Source organism: Juglans microcarpa x Juglans regia, chromosome 5D, assembly GCF_004785595.1.
Source record: "Juglans microcarpa x Juglans regia isolate MS1-56 chromosome 5D, Jm3101_v1.0, whole genome shotgun sequence".
NCBI lineage: Eukaryota > Viridiplantae > Streptophyta > Magnoliopsida > Fagales > Juglandaceae > Juglans > Juglans microcarpa x Juglans regia.
This window is the reverse complement of record NC_054602.1, coordinates 6678859-6696533: the sequence shown is the minus strand read 5'-3', so window position 1 is coordinate 6696533 and position 17675 is coordinate 6678859. Positions and strand designations below refer to the sequence as shown.

The 17675-nt window shown below is 36.9% G+C and overlaps 2 protein-coding genes across 5 annotated transcripts; both read right to left on the bottom strand.

Annotated features, from left to right (window-relative positions):
* Window positions 1-4873: 4873 nt before the first annotated feature.
* Window positions 4874-10690, bottom strand: LOC121264737. Of its 2 annotated transcripts, none has more exons than XM_041168040.1 (8): window positions 10024-10690; window positions 9412-9472; window positions 8400-8626; window positions 6988-7189; window positions 6147-6266; window positions 5930-6030; window positions 5726-5844; window positions 4874-5100 (listed from the first exon to the last, which is right to left on the bottom strand). In XM_041168040.1, exons 1-8 carry the CDS (start codon window positions 10447-10449, stop codon window positions 5034-5036), a joined length of 1323 nt encoding a protein of 440 aa, XP_041023974.1. In that variant the 5' UTR covers window positions 10450-10690; the 3' UTR covers window positions 4874-5033. The 2 variants fall into 2 exon arrangements, with proteins under 2 accessions (XP_041023974.1, XP_041023973.1); XM_041168039.1 differs by having other exon boundaries at window positions 4874-5096; window positions 10024-10686.
* Window positions 10691-11509: 819 nt separating this feature from the next.
* On the bottom strand, window positions 11510-15662 carry LOC121264733 (calmodulin-binding receptor kinase CaMRLK-like). 3 transcript variants are annotated; one of them, XR_005940548.1, is made up of 3 exons: window positions 14140-15662; window positions 13045-13792; window positions 11510-12047 (listed from the first exon to the last, which is right to left on the bottom strand). XR_005940548.1 is itself a non-coding variant. In XM_041168032.1 (2 exons), the coding sequence occupies exons 1-2, from the start codon at window positions 15542-15544 to the stop codon at window positions 13110-13112; spliced, it is 2088 nt and encodes a 695-aa protein (XP_041023966.1). In that variant the 5' UTR covers window positions 15545-15648; the 3' UTR covers window positions 12845-13109. The 3 variants fall into 3 exon arrangements, 1 of the variants encoding a protein (XP_041023966.1); XR_005940549.1 differs by having other exon boundaries at window positions 11510-12042; window positions 14140-15649; XM_041168032.1 differs by lacking the exon at window positions 11510-12047 and having other exon boundaries at window positions 12845-13792; window positions 14140-15648.
* Between the last annotated feature and the right edge of the window lie 2013 nt (window positions 15663-17675).

Sequence of the window (17675 nt, the reverse complement as noted above, 5' to 3'; positions counted from 1 at the left end):
GTTTACTACAGAATTATTGCCAACCATCTCCATCTCAGAATAGATCTTTTTTATATCCTATTCGTTTTCGTTTCTTGGATCAAGAAAACCAAAATCCAAGCAACATGTATATATGTCAAATTACGCTTAGGGAGGCGAAGATGAGGTCGATGATTTTGACCAGTACGATCCAACGCCGTACGGGGCAGTTTTCTTCTTTTCTTCAACTGCAGGATATGTTTGTGTATTGACAAACAACTCTCAACAGACTCAACACCTGCAGAAGTAGTTCCTACAACGTAGGAGTAGGATATGGTGATCCTGTATTTGAATTATAAATTTAAGTTAGTGATTGTAATCAAGTATTTTGAATTTTAAATACTCAACGATAACTAGAACAAAAGCAATAAACTAGGACTTCTGTTATACCAGCAGCTTATATAAACACAACAATGTATACGTTCAAGTTCAATGAAAAACAGAGTGTTTTCAAATCTCCTAGTTATCGTGTTCTTCTACATGGTATCAGATTGAACCATTTGACCCACGTCCTTCCATATCCTCTCCTTCTTCAACTGCAGGATATGTTTGTGGAACTTAGATGGAATTGGGACTGAAAAACGACAGCCAAAAATAATAGAAAAGGTAGTGAGGTCGAAGATGGAGTTGGTTTCGTTGCAGACGGAGGACCCATGTTGTCTGGGCTGCAATCTAGGTGATCGCAGAGGGAGGAGATGCTGTGGTTTACGGTTGGGTTCTTTTGTGGTTTGCAGCAAGGCAAGGGCTGCGACGTTGCTCTGTTTTGTGGTGTGAAAACAAAGTGTGCATTTGCGTATAGCTTGCGACATTGTCGTGAGAACCGTGGTGGTGTAGGCGACGGTATAGGGCTGTAAGCTGGTTGTGCTTTTGTGACCTTGAGGGAAAAGGGCCTAGTGATTTTCATTTCGATCTTGCAGGAGAAAGCTGCGCAATGTGAGTGGTCTGGCTTCTGCTAGCCACGTAGGGCAGGTCTCCATTGGTTCTTTTTGCTACCCTAGTTTACGTAAGATGGTGGAGGAGCTGTCTGTGGCTGAGGGGGTTCCTTCGGGTGTCTCAGTCGTGGGGTTGAAATCAGCTGGGGGTTCGGGTGCGAGGGGTAAAGGGCTAAATTATGGTGCAGTGTTGCTTCAGGAGAATTGTGATGAAGGCTTACGTGTTATCATGTGATTGAAAGATTGTTATTTTGAATATAAGCAGCCCGACCGGTTGTAAGAATTTTTCTAAATAATGTAGTGATTCCACCAAAATCGTTGCCTTTCTTGTAGTGAGTTTGATTTGGTTCGTTATCGATTCTATTTTTTTAAAAATTAATCAAAATTGATCTACTTTCTTTTTTCTTTTTTTAACATTAGATTAAACCGATTCATATATATATTTTAAATTTTTATATTGTATAAATATTTTTTATATAATTTTCTGTATTATATAAAATTTTAATTTTTCTTCAAAAAACAGAAAAAATACGAGCAACTCTGATAAATCAATTTCAAATATAGAGAGAGATCTGGAAAGGGGCCAAAGTCGAGCTAAGGAAGGGGACGGCAACTTCAAGCTGAGGAAGGAGACGACCGTCTCGAGCTGACGAAGGGCTCAGATGGATGTTGCACTGAGGAAGGGGGAAGGGGATGGACGTCTGCCAAAACAATGTGTTTTTTTTTATTTAATAAAACGCATCGTTTCATCACAAAAGACGTGCGCGTGCAGTCCGACTACAAACATAATTTCTCATAACAAAATAATGAAATTGAAATGAACAATTACTATTAATACTCATGTCAGAGACTTTGGTTTCCAGAAAGTCCAAGTAGCAGCAAACTGAGGCCCCCTGGCTCTTTGCTCGGGTGACCGAAAACCTACCCAAGAATAAGAACCCAGTTGTATCGCAACGGGGCCTGTGACAAAAGTCCCTGCGAAAAGAGTCCAAGCAACCATAACTGGAAACCAAAACGAGAAATTTTCATCTTCATCTTTTGTCTTTGCACTAACTAGATTTGAGTGAAGTAAGTTTGTATGGAAAGAAACTAAAATTGCATAAGACGACGCGTTGGAGAGAGAGAGACCTAATTCGTGCAGAGGAACTTGGGAGGGAGAGGGAATGAGGGAGGGGATGTATTTGGGATGAATGAAACGAGCCGTTTCATTAATTCGTGCGCACCCAAGCCTCAACTGGGACTGTATTTAGAATTATTCTAAAAATGGAGAGTAACTATTTCAGAAGTTAAAAACACCTAACTTTCGGTAACCATGCAATGGAAGTGTCAATGTCGTTTAGAAAAGAAAAAGCAGTTTGTTATCATGGAATAAACCCCACAGATGCAAAAAGCTGTATCTTCAAAAGATGAGAAGGCGAAAATATTCTTGTCTCTTATATAATTAAGGTTTCAGTAATATATATACGCTCACTATACATGAATCATGAGATTCTACAGCTTTAAGGTGCTATATATATATATATATATATATATATATAGATCAAAACGCAATGCTCCCACCATTAATACCACGCACATGAGTACTATATATGTTAGGGCGACCATGCTATTGCTGAGAGTTTTTTCTCCTTCATATAGATTGTACGTTTAAAGATCAGGAAATGAGGTTGCTTTATAAAGGTTCATTGTAATGCTGTTTTGTTTGATCACGAGAATCACTACCCAGAAAAGGAGCAGTAATCAGGGACAGGAAAGGGAAAGCTACTTCCTCCTTTATTAGTAGAAGCTGAAATTAAACTGAATATCACAGTCCTGAACAAAAAGATTCGACTCTCGACAAACAGGCTGATGATCAGTCTGTTATTGCATCCTCTTAGTATGTGCACATCTGCAGCACTCGAAATCCTTTTGCATGCAAAAGCTTGTCTAGTCGTCAATATATAGCATTACAATCCCACGTACAAGAAGTTGACCATCTGCATGTGATAATTCACTCTCACGCACGCAAAACCAAAAGATGTCTAGGGAAGCTGTGATGCAGCATGATCTAGCAGAGAAGGGGGAAAGTTACTGCACAACTCAACCTTAGAATACATGATGTTGAATCTATATATAAGGATCCATACATAGAGATCGATCTAAACACACGTACACACTAATTAACAGCACTACTTGAGAATATTTCAGAGGCTTTATTCAACTAGCATTATATTTAAGGAACAAGTACTGAATTGTGTATTCTGATTGCATTTTTGTTCCTTTTCTCTTATCGTTCATAACAAAAAGAAAAAGAAAGAAAGAAAGAAAAGGAAAAGAAGGGTAGAAAGAGATTTTGTTTTTTAGGCCATTTATTTTTAAGAGACTAGTACTGCTTTAATATTTGGTGGGGGATTGAACCCCAACCATGAACCCCATAATCCCTAAAGCTCACTAAGGGCCATTAGCCTTTTCCTTGAATCACACAAAACACCATTTCTAAAGTCATTTAACTAGGAGATTTAAAGCGTGCAGAGCAGCAAAATGGTCATGATGAATATGTAATCGCAAAACAATACTTAGAACAATAGATAAAATACGTACGAGATCATTGCATTTGTATGTGACTTCGAGTAGAAAAGCTACGGGGGAAGTAATATTGAGGTAACAGACGCCGAAAGGGAAGGCTGCATGGCTTTCGATGGGGACAGAAGTAGAATCAACAAAGCATGAGTACGTAGTAGTAGTGGAGGCAAATTAGGATGATTTTGTCGACTGCCTGCCCATGGATACCAGCTAGCTAATTCGACGTTGACCTCGGAATGATGGGCTGGGGGAAAAGACGACCCCTCAAGCAAATGATTTGTAAGATCACGCCATTCAAATAAAGAAAGATGGAAAATGATAAGATTACTCCCCATTTACTACTAACTTACTATCTTTTTATATTTGATTTTTTTTTTTTAATTTTTTATTTTACTTAATGGTTAAGGAAGTGACTATTAGTAAAATTATATATTTTTTTAATTTTTTTTAGTGATTAAAGATATTAAAAAAATACTTAAAAGAAAATGATAAAAAAATAAAAACTTTAAAATATTGTATGAGTGATAAAGGAGGAGTAAACTGGTTGAAAGTGTATCATTACCAAAAAAAGATAGCATGTTGATGATATGGGCTAGGTGGGCTAGCTCCTAATTAAGATTCCTTCCGGTTTGGATAGAGGATGATTTTTTTTTTTACTAAAATAAAAAGGGTAAAGAAAACTAAATAAATTAGGAATACCAAATTGCTCATGATGTAACCAAAAAAAGAAGGGGAAAAAAAAAAAAAAACTCTCCTCCCATTTCAAAAAAACTCAAATAAAATAAATAATTGAAGATGATCTTCAACAATTTAAGAAAAAATTGCAAACCATACGGTAGGAATGGCTCCTTTATATCACAAATGATTTCCCCTTCCACGAATTAGATCCGAGAGTACTTTTCACACTCTATTGAAAAGGATGGTGCGAAATGCTGACTCCTCTATCAACAATCTTACTTTAATTGGACGTGCATCCTTCGTTGTTTGGGCTTTATTAAATATTTTTCGAGTTGGAGAGCACAATAATTAAACCTTCCACTTTCCACTGTTTTTCAACACGCTTATCTACAACGAGTATTAATTAGAAGCTGTAGGCTGGAGTTCCTGAATAATGGCTATTGATTTAAGGACAGATTTTCTTTGGTGTTTATTTGAATTGAACATGAAGCAATAATTAGAGAGAGTACCTGTTCTTGATTTACTATAATATTAAGGGACGGAAACAAAAACAAAGCCATTTAATCCGTCAGTATAGACATCGATACTTCCCCCACAACAAATTATATTCCTACCAAGAACGATAAATTAAAAAAAAAAAAAAAAAAACAAAGGGTTCCTAAACTGATGTTCTAGGAATGAGGTGAGAGAAAAATACATTTTCATTTTTGAAGTGGACAGGACGTATGGTTTAATATAAAATACAAGCCCATACATTTGCCCTTGGGCCTTAGCTAAGGAAAAAGAAAACGGATTTATCCATTTCAAAAATGTTGTTGTATGGTGAGTAGTACAATGAATGGCTCAGGATCTCCTCTCCGCCTTCCTTTCACTAGATCTTTTTTCTTCCGCCTCGCGCCGTCTTTGCTGCCTGCCACATGATGAAAACCATTAATTATTTAGTTACTTACCGTTCTTTCTTTATTACAGCAACAAAATCAGAATAAAACTGCCAATCCCACCAACAATCTTACCCAAACCCAACAACAGAATCAGCAGTTGAACTCAGATGGATAAATTCAGGTATCGGAGAACTTTAGAATAAAATAAAAAAGACATCCCTACATATTCATCATCCCACAACCCCCAAAGCTACCCATTTAACCATTTACTCGGATGCATTAGCAGTTACTGCAACATGTAATTCCTCATATAGAAGCATAATATATATGATATAAACCCAAGTATGTAATCCTCAGATGCATGCATTATGGCAGTTGAGAAAACAGTTTTCATAGCCGATCTTTGGGCAACTTGCAAGGGTAATACATGATGAATACAACAGACACCAGAGAATTCTTGCAAGAGCAATACATGAATACAATAGGCGTCTCAGAATTCTTTAAGAATCATTAGGGGCAACTAAATCATCAAATACTTTAGCATAAGAATTCTTTTTTAAGAAAGTGCACAAACACAAACTAAAATCATAAGTATAGAAATACTGGGAGAAGAAAAGTAACAAAATATCATTTGAAGCTGTTAACAAAACTTACGCAAAAGCCATGTATCCAGCGCCAGCATTAGCGGCAGATAAAAGTACAGCATGAGCCCCAGCTGAAGAAATTGAATCCTGCCCCCCAGAGGGCAAAGGATTTCTTCGATCCCCATCCACCTGAAACAAAACGAATTAACACTTAAATATGGCGAGTCTACTGCTATGATTGGCAATTATAAATGGCATATGCATTTATGAGAACCTTATCCCACTTAGACTTCTTGTTCTGTCGAATGTCCCTCGTAGCAGTGTCAGCCACAGGTGGGGCAGATGGCAAACCAGTAGCTGCTGCAGTTGAGACACCTACAGAAGGACTTAATATATGAACATGGTATTGCCCAATTTTATTTTAAAAGGAAACAAATAATAACTTCTAAAAGCATAACCCACCAAATTAACAAATAAGATCTTTTCCAGACCTGGAATAGGTATATTAATTCTTGATGCAGGTGCAACTGTTACAGGTTGTGTTCCTCCAGAAACAAATTCGACCTTCTGACTCTTCTTCTTTTCTTGTTCTGCACGCCTCATATCAGCCTCTGCTACACAACATATGAGATGTAAGTGGCAAGCAATTATGTTGAAGAGATCTATGATAGCAATACCAGATGGACACTGTCAGGTAACTTCAGAAGACAAACAGAAGCAGCAAACAAAGAAATTAATGCGATCAGGAAGATGCACAAATCGGAACAACAAACAAAATAACTTGACCCTGATATCTCCATTGGTAAGTCAAGACTAAAGCTTTGACCCCGTAATTCTGAAAATAAATATACCTGACATAATATAGGTCAATAAAGAAATACACCCTTTCAACCACAGTATGAAATTGAATATTCACCAACCCTCGTACTGGATATAAGCAAAGGCAATGACAAAAAGACTGAAATGTTCCATAACACTGACTTCAGATAGACAAATGTTTTAACTTCTCAATTTGTTTAAAGCAATCCAAAACGAAGGGTCTGGGTTTATGAATTTAATATATATTCATGATCTCTCCAATCTTGTTCTATACAAAAATTCTCTTATAAAAGCAACAGAACCAGGAAAATACCCACCTTAAATACACACTCCACAGTCCACAGTACCAAACACATGTTATACTGACATATCCCTCCTAAAGGCTGTAATCACATATTCTGTGTAATTGACCAAGAAGTCTAAAAGTAATAACATTACTAAAAAAAATGCAAACAGGCTGCCATTATAAACACAGAGAAGAGAGAGAGATCTGCAAAAGGAACTGTTAATGACCTATTTCGTCAAAGTAGTCGTTTTTGTCATATCCATGAGGATCAAATACATCTTTCCTGAAGCAAGACCCTATTTGATCAATATCTTGATACCTCACTGCATGTAGTAAGAAGTCTGGGTTCCTATAATCCTTCCTGTTGCGTACTTCTGCATTGAAGCTTTTTCCAGCTTTCTTGTAATCAAGAAACTTATTTATTTTCCTCTGCAATAACATAACAAAAGGATAAAGACATCAAAAGAAATAAAGCATGCTATACCGTACATCAATATAAAAATATTATTAATCCATAATACGTAGTAATGCATGGAACAGAAATTTTTTGAGATATTAAAAAAATCTTAAATTAGAAGCAACGTTACAGCAATGCAATCACAATACAGATTCCTATGACAAGTCATTGTGCCAACTTTACCCTAAGATATAACAGTCTTTTTCACAGGGGCATACCCTACAGGCTATCACTTAAATTTGCATACATGATTATTTTACGAGTAACAAGAATTTCATTAAAAAGTGCGAAAAAAACTTGCATACATAAATAATTTGGATGTGTAAGCATCAGAGGTTATATTAAGTGGTACAGGCACAAACCATCCCTAATTTCAGCAAGCCCAAAACAACTTGCGATAAATAGAGTTTGTGGAGTTGCTGTAAACACAACATTGTACTGCACTTGATCACTGTAATTCCCTCAAAAATGTCTATATAATTCAATGGAAATAATCCTCACATTTTATCATTCAATCCAAAATGGAAAATTTTCCTTAAGATTCAACATTGATGATAACATAGGTTTCATGATAGTTTTTTTGTTCAAATCCAAAAAAGCAGCTTAACAGAAGATTTACAATGCAAAAAAGTAAGATATTTTTATGAGTACAATGTGAAAAAGTAAGTAAAACGACTTACTCACATGTTCTAACTATATGCAACCCCCCCCCCCCCCCCCAAAAAAAAAGAAAAAAAAAAAAAGAAGAAGAAAGAGGTAGAAAGAAATGGATTAAGTATGATGACCGCCATGTCCAGCACTAAAATTTTAACCTCGTCTTCATACCGATCAAAAAAAATTATGATGACAGAAAAAGTAAAATCTCATCTCTACAAACCAATAGGCAACATATGCATATAATGGACAACAGCTCAAATTTATCATTTTAGGCAAGAAAAGTTGCATTACCTCAATCTTGTAAATATAAGAATTTGGTAATGTGAAAAATGCAATAAAAAACCTCAATCTTCTTGAGAAATAAATAAATAAAATTTTGAATAGAAATTACTTCTCTTTAAAAGTAAAAATGAAAATTTATTCAATCTCACAAAGTGAAAATTTACTCAATCTTGCAAATTTATTCAAGTACACAGCGAGTATACAATACACATACCTAAACATTAGAAATTTTGAAGGACTTACTTGTAGCTCTTCTGAGCATTTTGCCTTTGGTGGTGGTGGAAGAAACTTATCCATTGGATTAACTTCTTTTTCATGTTCCATGACAGCATCCTCACAGTGTGCACCGTCTGATTCATGCACCGCATCGTTCATTGCATCATTATGTGATGGATCAGATGATGGAGTTACTTGATTGCTAGGTGTTAAAGCCTGAATAGATCCAGCAGGCGTTTTCTCATGGAAATTACCTACAACAAACAATGAAAGTAATGATAGAAAAGAGGAGACCTACTATTGGACTTACAAAATAACACATAAACAAACATATGAGTTTTAAGTCCTTTGTACTTAATACTTATTTATTTATTTATTTATTATCAGTAAGACATACTTGACCTCCCCATACTCACCCCACCACCACTTTACAATCTCCGCATATGACCAAGAGCTCAAATACGCTTTGTGTTTTAATTTATATTTAAAATTTTACAGTAAACAACAATTATGTTTCCCAATAAGTGCGGAAATCAAACACCTTTGCGATATTTTTTTAACCTGAACTATGACATCAATAGGGCAATGACACAATTCATTCACAATGCTCATGTTATCTTTGTCAATAAACTCTACCATTTTCTGCATTTCCGACAACTTTGGCAACCAAAGGAAAAATGGCTCAGTAGGCAACTTGGCTACCTATCTGCAAATCAATGTGACCATTTCGATACATGAATATAATGCTGTATTTAAACGATGATAGCCATTATGTAACATTTATCCCTTTGAAAATATCATGAGCGTATTTTGATGATATACAATGTCAGCATGCCAGTTTGCAAAACAAATGTCCATCTCCCAATGAACACCCTAATTGGCAGGATGAGGGCATCATGAGCACATACAATGTTACTTACAAAAACGAGTATATACAATGTTATTTAACAATACAGTCTATGTCACAAGAAAAAAAGCGATTAAATGTGCAGGAAGTACAAAAGAAAGTACCAAATACTCACAAACACATCATACATACCATTAGCAATTTGAAGCTCCTCTCCAAACATCACTCGACCACTTCCTCCTATTTCTCCATCCTACCAAAAATACCACAAAGAAAAATATAAATTGAGACAATGCAATGTAGGATAAAACTGAGAGTACGTTCACCAAACCTCCCCTCCACCCAAAAAAAAAAACTTCTCTCAGAGGAAGAGGCACCATTCGCTGAAGTTTTTACCAACAAAAACATTGACAAAACCTATTATCCAAAAAAAAGTTCCACGAAGTTACAAATTTCTCCCAAAACATCCTCCCAACTTATTCAAGTATCCAGAAACTCTGCACAAAATCTCCAATCTTGATTGCAACGTTCGGTATCAGATAAAAACACCATTTGGTGGCAGGGAAATATATATTATACGATATCTAACGCTCGTACAACCTCCCCCTCATGACTGATTCTTGATTCATTTTTTTTTTATATAAGTATGATTGATTCTTGATACATAAAGCGCACAGAGCACTCTCATTCGAAGCTTAAACATCATAAAAACATAATATATTGAATCCTATTACCATTTCCCAAAGTCTCGTGGCAACTAAACACGGTTTGTATGAAAAACGAAGAAAAGAAGAGGGGTAGTACCTCGGGTTCAGGAGACATAGCAACCTCATCGTGACCATAATCCACAATCGTAAGCTGCCCTTTTCTACCCATCCTCGAACTACCGGACAACGCTGCCTCTTGCTGCGGCGACACCACCGGAACCGGAAGCCGTGGCATCGTACTCTCATTATCAATCGGCGGCGTGTCGTCGTTAGCAGAATCACCACCAATTATTCTTTCGTCGATTGCCATTAGGTCTTCTTGCTCTGTCATGATCGAATCCCGGTAATCTTCGTCTTGTTGCTCTCGCACTGATTCTTGTCGCTCAGCTTTTTCATCTTCTGGTCGTTGTTCTTCTTGTTCTACTACATCTTCCATACCTTCCTCCTCCTCTTCTTCTTCTTCCTCGTCGTTGTACATGGATAACATAGCAATGCCTTCGAATTGCTTTTTCTTCGATGCCATGGGGAGCTAGGGCTTATTGGGGATCTAATATGGGAGTCGGAGAACTAGGTTTGTTAAGGTCGATTTTCACAGTTTCGCAGAAGAGGAAGCTGTTAAGGCTTCGAATTGGAGGCCTGCAAGAAAACTTGGCAGTAATTAAAGTTAGGGGAGGAACCGAGGGTTTTGTGGGGGACGAAGCTGGAGAGCTAGTACTAGGAGTTTCAAAGAGGAAACTCCGGCATTGTGGGCTGGGCCGACCTAAAATTTGATGATTTAACTATGGGTCACGTATAAAAGGGCTTGAGCCTTTGCGGGCATCCCGATCCAGTGGTATCCCAATTTGGATGTACAACATTAACGCAAGAACAATGTTATTTTTCGGGAATTTCCTATCTATTAATTACAATTCACTTTTACACTTTATATCTATAATTTTTTTTATTGAATGTATGGGTATTTTTTATAAAATATAAGAGTATTTTTTATAAGATGTGAGGTGATAGATAATAACTGATAAGAAGAATTTTTCTATTTTTCGCCTTCAATTTAACTGGTGCGGAATCCAGAGAAGAAAGAAAACATTCATTTTAGTGAAGAACCATAATTAATCTTTATATATAATCCAAAACGTGATTAGGTAGAAAAAAAGGGGAAAAAAATATGATTCTTTTCTGTATTTTTGTGAGCAAAGGAGAATCAATAATTCCTTTGTGCAAAGCAAGAACAGGGAGTAGTAGTATTTTCATTACATTTATAGTCCACATCTTAGAGCCCATGCACATACATGATCTGAACAACTTGTCGGATAAAAAGAAATCGAAGCAAATCTTATTCCCGGTTGAATCAGCATTAGTGGAAAGCTGACCACTAGCTACCATTCAAGCTATATTACACTACAGTACTCCTCCAATCAGATAAGCAAAAATGGGTTCGCCATTTGTTTTAGAGTATGCAAATCTATTTAAAAAGAAAAAAAGATATATTATAATATATAAATACACAAGCAAACCCTGCCTAACTGATGCACTTGTAAATGAAAATGCAGCAGATGGATTGTCGGTGAGTTTGACATGGTCAGGGGTTAATGGAAACCAGATTATCTTTCTTATTTATGTAATATAATCAAGTAATTTGCCAGAAAAGAAAAGACTATCCAAAGCAAAAGTATCAAAGACATGAAAGCTAAAAGGATGAAAGATAAGAAACTCCTAGAGAGTCCCACCTCTATGGTCCAAAAGACAACACTGGGTAAAGCACTTAGTCCTAAGCCGATTTGTATGCCATTCAGCAACCTTTTTTCTTTCTTTCCATAAAGAAAAGTGTGCGCAGCAAATTACAGCAACACCATGCATGACGGACAGGGCGCGGGGCAAGTGGCAATTTAACTGGTATTACTAAGTGTTAAGAGCCCCTGCAGAGCACGGCATTTCGTTGAATTCGCTGTCTCTTTACATACGATACATTATTCGTTCAACTCTCTTTTGCCTTTTTTTTTTTTACTCCAATTTGCATATACTTCCAACTGAGAATTGAAATGCCAGCTTCAGAGGATCATCATGAGAATGATTTGTGTAAATAATCAAGCATTGAATGACGCAGAAACGTCTCCAGCCTCTGTACTGCTTGTCCACCATACATCGATAGGAAGATGTAAGAATTACTCCAAATCAAGTGGACAAAGAAATTAAACTAGTTTGACAGCATATATAATGTATGAGATTTTCCGAGTTTCTCACTCGGTTTTAACTACTTGCATATTTATATCGGGTTAATTTATTCAATGCATTAAAGGTTCAGATCCCACGTAAAGTATAAGCTTGGCTACGGATCATCTATCATTTGTGTTCTTTTAAGCACCAAGTGCTCATATAAGTTGTAATAAACTGCCTTTTTTTTTTTAACATAAAATTACAACAAATTAACATTAAGTTATATCTTAAAATTAAGTAACTATATAATTTTTCTATAGGCATTATTACTAGGAAACCTCAGGCACGAATAGGAAAAATTTCCAAAACTAAAGGAAAAGTAAAATCAGAGGAATAAAGGTAACAAGAAATTAAAAAATAAAAAGAATAAAAAGAAAAGGAAAAGAAAGAAAAAGAAACCGTATTCATTCGAAAAGAAAAGAGATGAAAAGGTATAAAAGGTATACCCAGCTCGCAGAAGAGACAAGCAATATTAATTGGGATTATCTGCCTTCTTTCCTCACCCAAAACACAACCATGCAAACACACTCCTTAATTCCCCATCTTTTCTACATTTTCTCTTTCTTCTCCATTTCCTTTCACTCTCATTTTTATCTTTACATCACAAATTAAAATAGTTTCAGAACTCTTACTTGTTTGAACTCTAAGATTTAGGGTGAAATCAAAAGATACATAAAATGAACTCCACAACATTTAACATCATCAAATATCTTGAAAAAACATTAAGATACTGAATAAATAATCTGAAAACTAATAATATATGTCAATATATCTCATTCTAAGTTTTAAAATTCAGCAAGTTTTTGTGACATAAAATCTTAATCAAGACACAAAAATAATTGTCTAGAGTCACGAACAGGTGTAAACACATTGCCTCAATCAAAGCTGTTAAGTATCGAGGCAATACCCCTCTTTGTGAGGCTTCTATTGGCATGCGCTTCAAATTAAGTACACGAGGGTGGCACTCCATTATCACGGGGCTTGAAGCTGGGACAAAACAGGGTCGAGACGAATGAGATCCGCACCATGAGCGGGATGTATATCCTTGAGTAGACCTAAGGCCTGTTGCATGGTGGGCCTCTTCCCAGGTGATTCCGACGTACACAAGTACGCGACTCGGAGGCTCTCCACCATCTCCCTCACTAGCTCTTCCCCTCCTAGCCTCACCCTCGGGTCTAGCGCTCTTGCCCCCACACCTTCCCTCACCAACCTCCTCACCCACACCACCGTCTCAGCGGACCCTACCCTACCCGTTAGCAACTCCATTAGTACCACCCCGAAACAATACACGTCCGTCTCCGTGCTCCATTGGCCCGCATCTTGTGTCCTCATATTTCGAAATCCGAAATCCATAATACGTGGCTCGAAACTCTCGGATAGTAACACGTTAGAAGCTACAAGGCGGCCATGCACAACGGGTTTGGATCCGGCATGGTGGAGGAATGCCAGCCCTCGCGCTATGCCCACAGCAATGCGGTGGCGCGTGACCCATACCAATTTCTCCGGTGATGATAGTTGGGATCCAGAGGCATGGTGCAGCTCCCACGTATCGCCGCTCCAGTCCTCCACATTGGGCTCCCCGGTCGGTAGCTCGTGAAGCCACCGGTGCAAGTTGCCGTTGGACATGTATTCGTACAAGATCAGCTTCTCTTTCCCTGAAAAGGAAAGTGAAAAAAAAAAAAAAACAAAAAAGACAAAAAAAAAAAAATTGAAAAAAAAAAAGAAGAGGATCAATCTTAAGAGCGTCCATATGTGACGAGTCTCTACAGAATCTAATCATGGCCTGCGCTAGATTTCCGTGACAATGGTCATGCATTAAACAACAGTCTACGGTGCAGGGCAGTACTGAAAGCAGTTAAAACCCGTGAGGCTGATTAATACAGTTGGTCAATTTAAAAATAAAAATAAAAATTTACAGTTGGTCAAATATCTAAAGATGCTACAAGATTCTCGAATATAAAAAACTTAAATGTGAATTTTAAAAGAAGGTGCAGTACACTACCTGCAATGCAGTAGCCAGAGAGGGGGAGTAGGTTGGGGTGTTTGAGCCGGGAAAGGTCCTCGAACAAGGATACGGCATCGTCGTGATCGACGTCCCTGGCGTTTTCCAGGACCTTGATTGCCACGTGGATTTCTCCCGGGAGGATGGCTCTGTACACGGGCCCACTCCTACCTTCTGCGAGCTGGGACTCCTTGCCGAAGTGTGAAGTGACGGCGATCAGATCCTTGAAGGTCAGATTCATCAGTGGCTTCTCGAACATCACCACTGGAGCCGAGGTTGGTTCTTTGATGTCAGCGACCCATGACGTGCCCGACTCCGTCTCGAACGAAAACGGCCCTGATTTCTCGTACTTGAAGGGCAATTGGACCGGTTTGGAGATTGCCCATTTGTTCTGTCTTGCAAGTCTGTTCCTTCTGTACAACAAGCCCAAACAGATGGCCATGAAAACAAAGACAGATGCAGATGCACATGTTAGACCCAGAACCAGAGCTTTGGTTTTTGATTTTGGGTTTTTAGTGCTGGAGTTTTTGTTCAAAGGGTTGTGTTTTTGGACGGGTCTGCGACTGTGAGGTGGGGTTTTGAAATGAGGTTGGACATGATCAATGCTTGGCGTTTTGGAAGTATTGAAAACTGAGGTCCCAGAATGGATGAACGCGGATTTTCCAAATCTCCGGTACTTGTCTGGGTCAACTACTAGTGTGAAATTGTTAAGCGAAATGTTAAGGAAGTTGAGCATACCAAGGGGAGGGAAATCAAAAGGGAAAGTACCATTCATGGAGTTGTTGGACACGTCTAAATATTTTAATGACCGAAGAACCGAGATAGGTTTTACATTGCCTGACATTTTGCAGCTTGAAATTTTGAGGTGCACTAGCTTGGTGAGGTTGGCGAACCCAGAAGGCAAAGCTCGGAAATTGTTGCGCGAGAGGTCAAGAACTCTAAGCTCCGGATAACCACCGAGCCGGGCCAAATTGGTGAACCTGTTGGTTGACAGATTGAGCATCTGAACCGACGAGAAGGAACCATTTCTCGTGGTGGGTTCAAATCCAATGCTCCCTCCAAACCGGTTCTTGGACAAATTAGCATATGCCAAGCTTGAAAGGGACCAAAACCAACCAGGCACAGACCCTTGCAGAGAGTTCCCAGAGACATCGAGAATCCGCAACTGTGACAAGCTCCCGAGGAACCTCCATGAGATGATGCCGCTTAAATTTCTGGAGGGAAGCCTTATTTCTGTAATATGAGGCCTTGAACAGTTCCAATCTGCAGACTGAAACCAAGAACGATTAAATCCATTGACTGATTTGAAAGCCTTGAAGACCAGTTCTTGGTCTGTACTGTTGCATGCGGATTCCACAAGTACAACCAGAGAAAAAACGACCAAAAATCTGCAGAAGGTCTTCATTTTTCGGTTCAAAGGTAGTTTGAAAACGAGATTCTCTTGCTTACATACTCTGGGAGAGAGAAACAGAGAGCATATGAAATGCCAGGAGACAGAGCTTTTATATTTTTGGTGTTAAGAGAAAAAGTGGGTATTATTGGTATGAGTGGGAACGAGGCTAGTGAGTGGGAACTAATGGCGTTAACTTTGACGGGAGGGTCAAAGGGAGTGACCAAATATCAGATGGGGTAGAGTTTTTTTAATGCTGGTGTTTGACTGGGATTGACTTTAGTTAGAGGAGACAACATACACCTTGATTTAGGTTTTGCCAATGCATTTTATTCCTCAACTTCTCACAAATGTAGATCGATTGCGTTTACATATTTTGTGGATGAAACTACATTCCGGATTTTTCTTTCATTGTGATAAACAAAGGTAGAGTTTTGTTATAAATAAGTTGGCGTGCTAACACATCATTTATAGCTGAAGCCATTTTAACTTAAAAAAAAAAAAAAATTCAAAACACCAATCATTTTTAGCATACCTGATATCACTTTATGGGTGTAATCGGTCCGGTCTGATTTTAGACAAAATTTAAAACCGAACCGGTATATATCGATTTTGTATTTTTTAAAACTAATTACGTCTCGATTATTTTCTTAAACCGGTACCTCCAATTTTCTTTGTTTCCGGTCCGATTTTTCGATTTTTTTAAAATATAAAAAACATAGAATAAAGTGTTATTTTTTATGATAAGATGTTATTAATAATTTAATATATATATATTATATTTAAAGAATATGATCAATTAAATTTTCATCTTTAAGATTAAGCTTTTATTTTTTAAATTATAATAACAATATCTTATATATAATTATATTAAAAACATATGATTAAACAAATTACAAATGTCCATATTGAAGATTAACATTTTATGTTATAACTTATAAATTATAATATGAAATTATTTCATATATGATATATAATTGTATACATTATATATAAAAATTTAATATATATTATATATTATCTATAAAACTTATATATATATTTTGTATAATATATAAAAATAATTTTTATATATATATTTTTTTTCCAACCGGTCCAATTCCGAAAACCACAGAACCGAAACCAGACTGAGACCAGCCGATTTTCATAATATAGGAATCGATTTTGGATTGGACCGGTTCAAATGCGAACAAACTGGTCCGGTTTCGGTCTGAACCGATTTTTCGGTTTAAATTTACACCCCATTGATATGGATAATGGATGTGTTGGGTGCGTAAAAAATAAGATTTATAAATATATTTTCTCGTAAAAGGCATATCATTTTGAATTGTAGTGATTTAACCCAACAAAAACCAGAAGTGAATTCACAAAATGGATGATCAAGCCATCCTCATTAGCCTAGCTAGCTAGCAAAAAACATAGAATCGAGATATTGGCATAAACATGAAGAAACCGACAATTATAAATGCCAAGCGTGCAAAAGTAGTTCATATTTAATAATTCACATGCGTATGATATTCTGCAAATGACTAGCTACACATAACAACATTTGGCATTTTAATAAGGCAAGGGAATTAACTAATTCATACCTTATTGATTCAAGTTTGTCACAAACCTATTGGGCTTGAGTGAGCTTTTGAATTCTCTCTCTATAGCTAATAACATACCCAACACGTACATAATTATTTGAAATTATAAAGATCTAAACAGAAAGTGTTTTTGCATTGGTACCTCTTAAAGCGAAGGAGTCTGATCTCCATTTAAAGACTCCTGCCACAAAATGCTTAATATATATATATATATATATATATATATATATATTGAGAAATCCCACGTGGCTTAAGAATAAACTCATCTTGATATTTATAAAGAGTTATCTCACTCTTTCTATTAAATCTTTTATGAAGAGAAATATATATATATATATATTTATATATATATGCAACGACGTCCTTGATCACCTGAATAATTTTTAAGTCATCCACCTTAATTAGCGGCCTTAGTCTTTAGTCAAGGCACCCTTTTTTTTGTGAGTGATTGAAGCATTATGAGGGAATTCATGTTAATATGACACTTAAATGGTAACCATTATATATATATATACACCTCGTCAACATCCGATAAAAACAATCAAATGGGTTTGGAA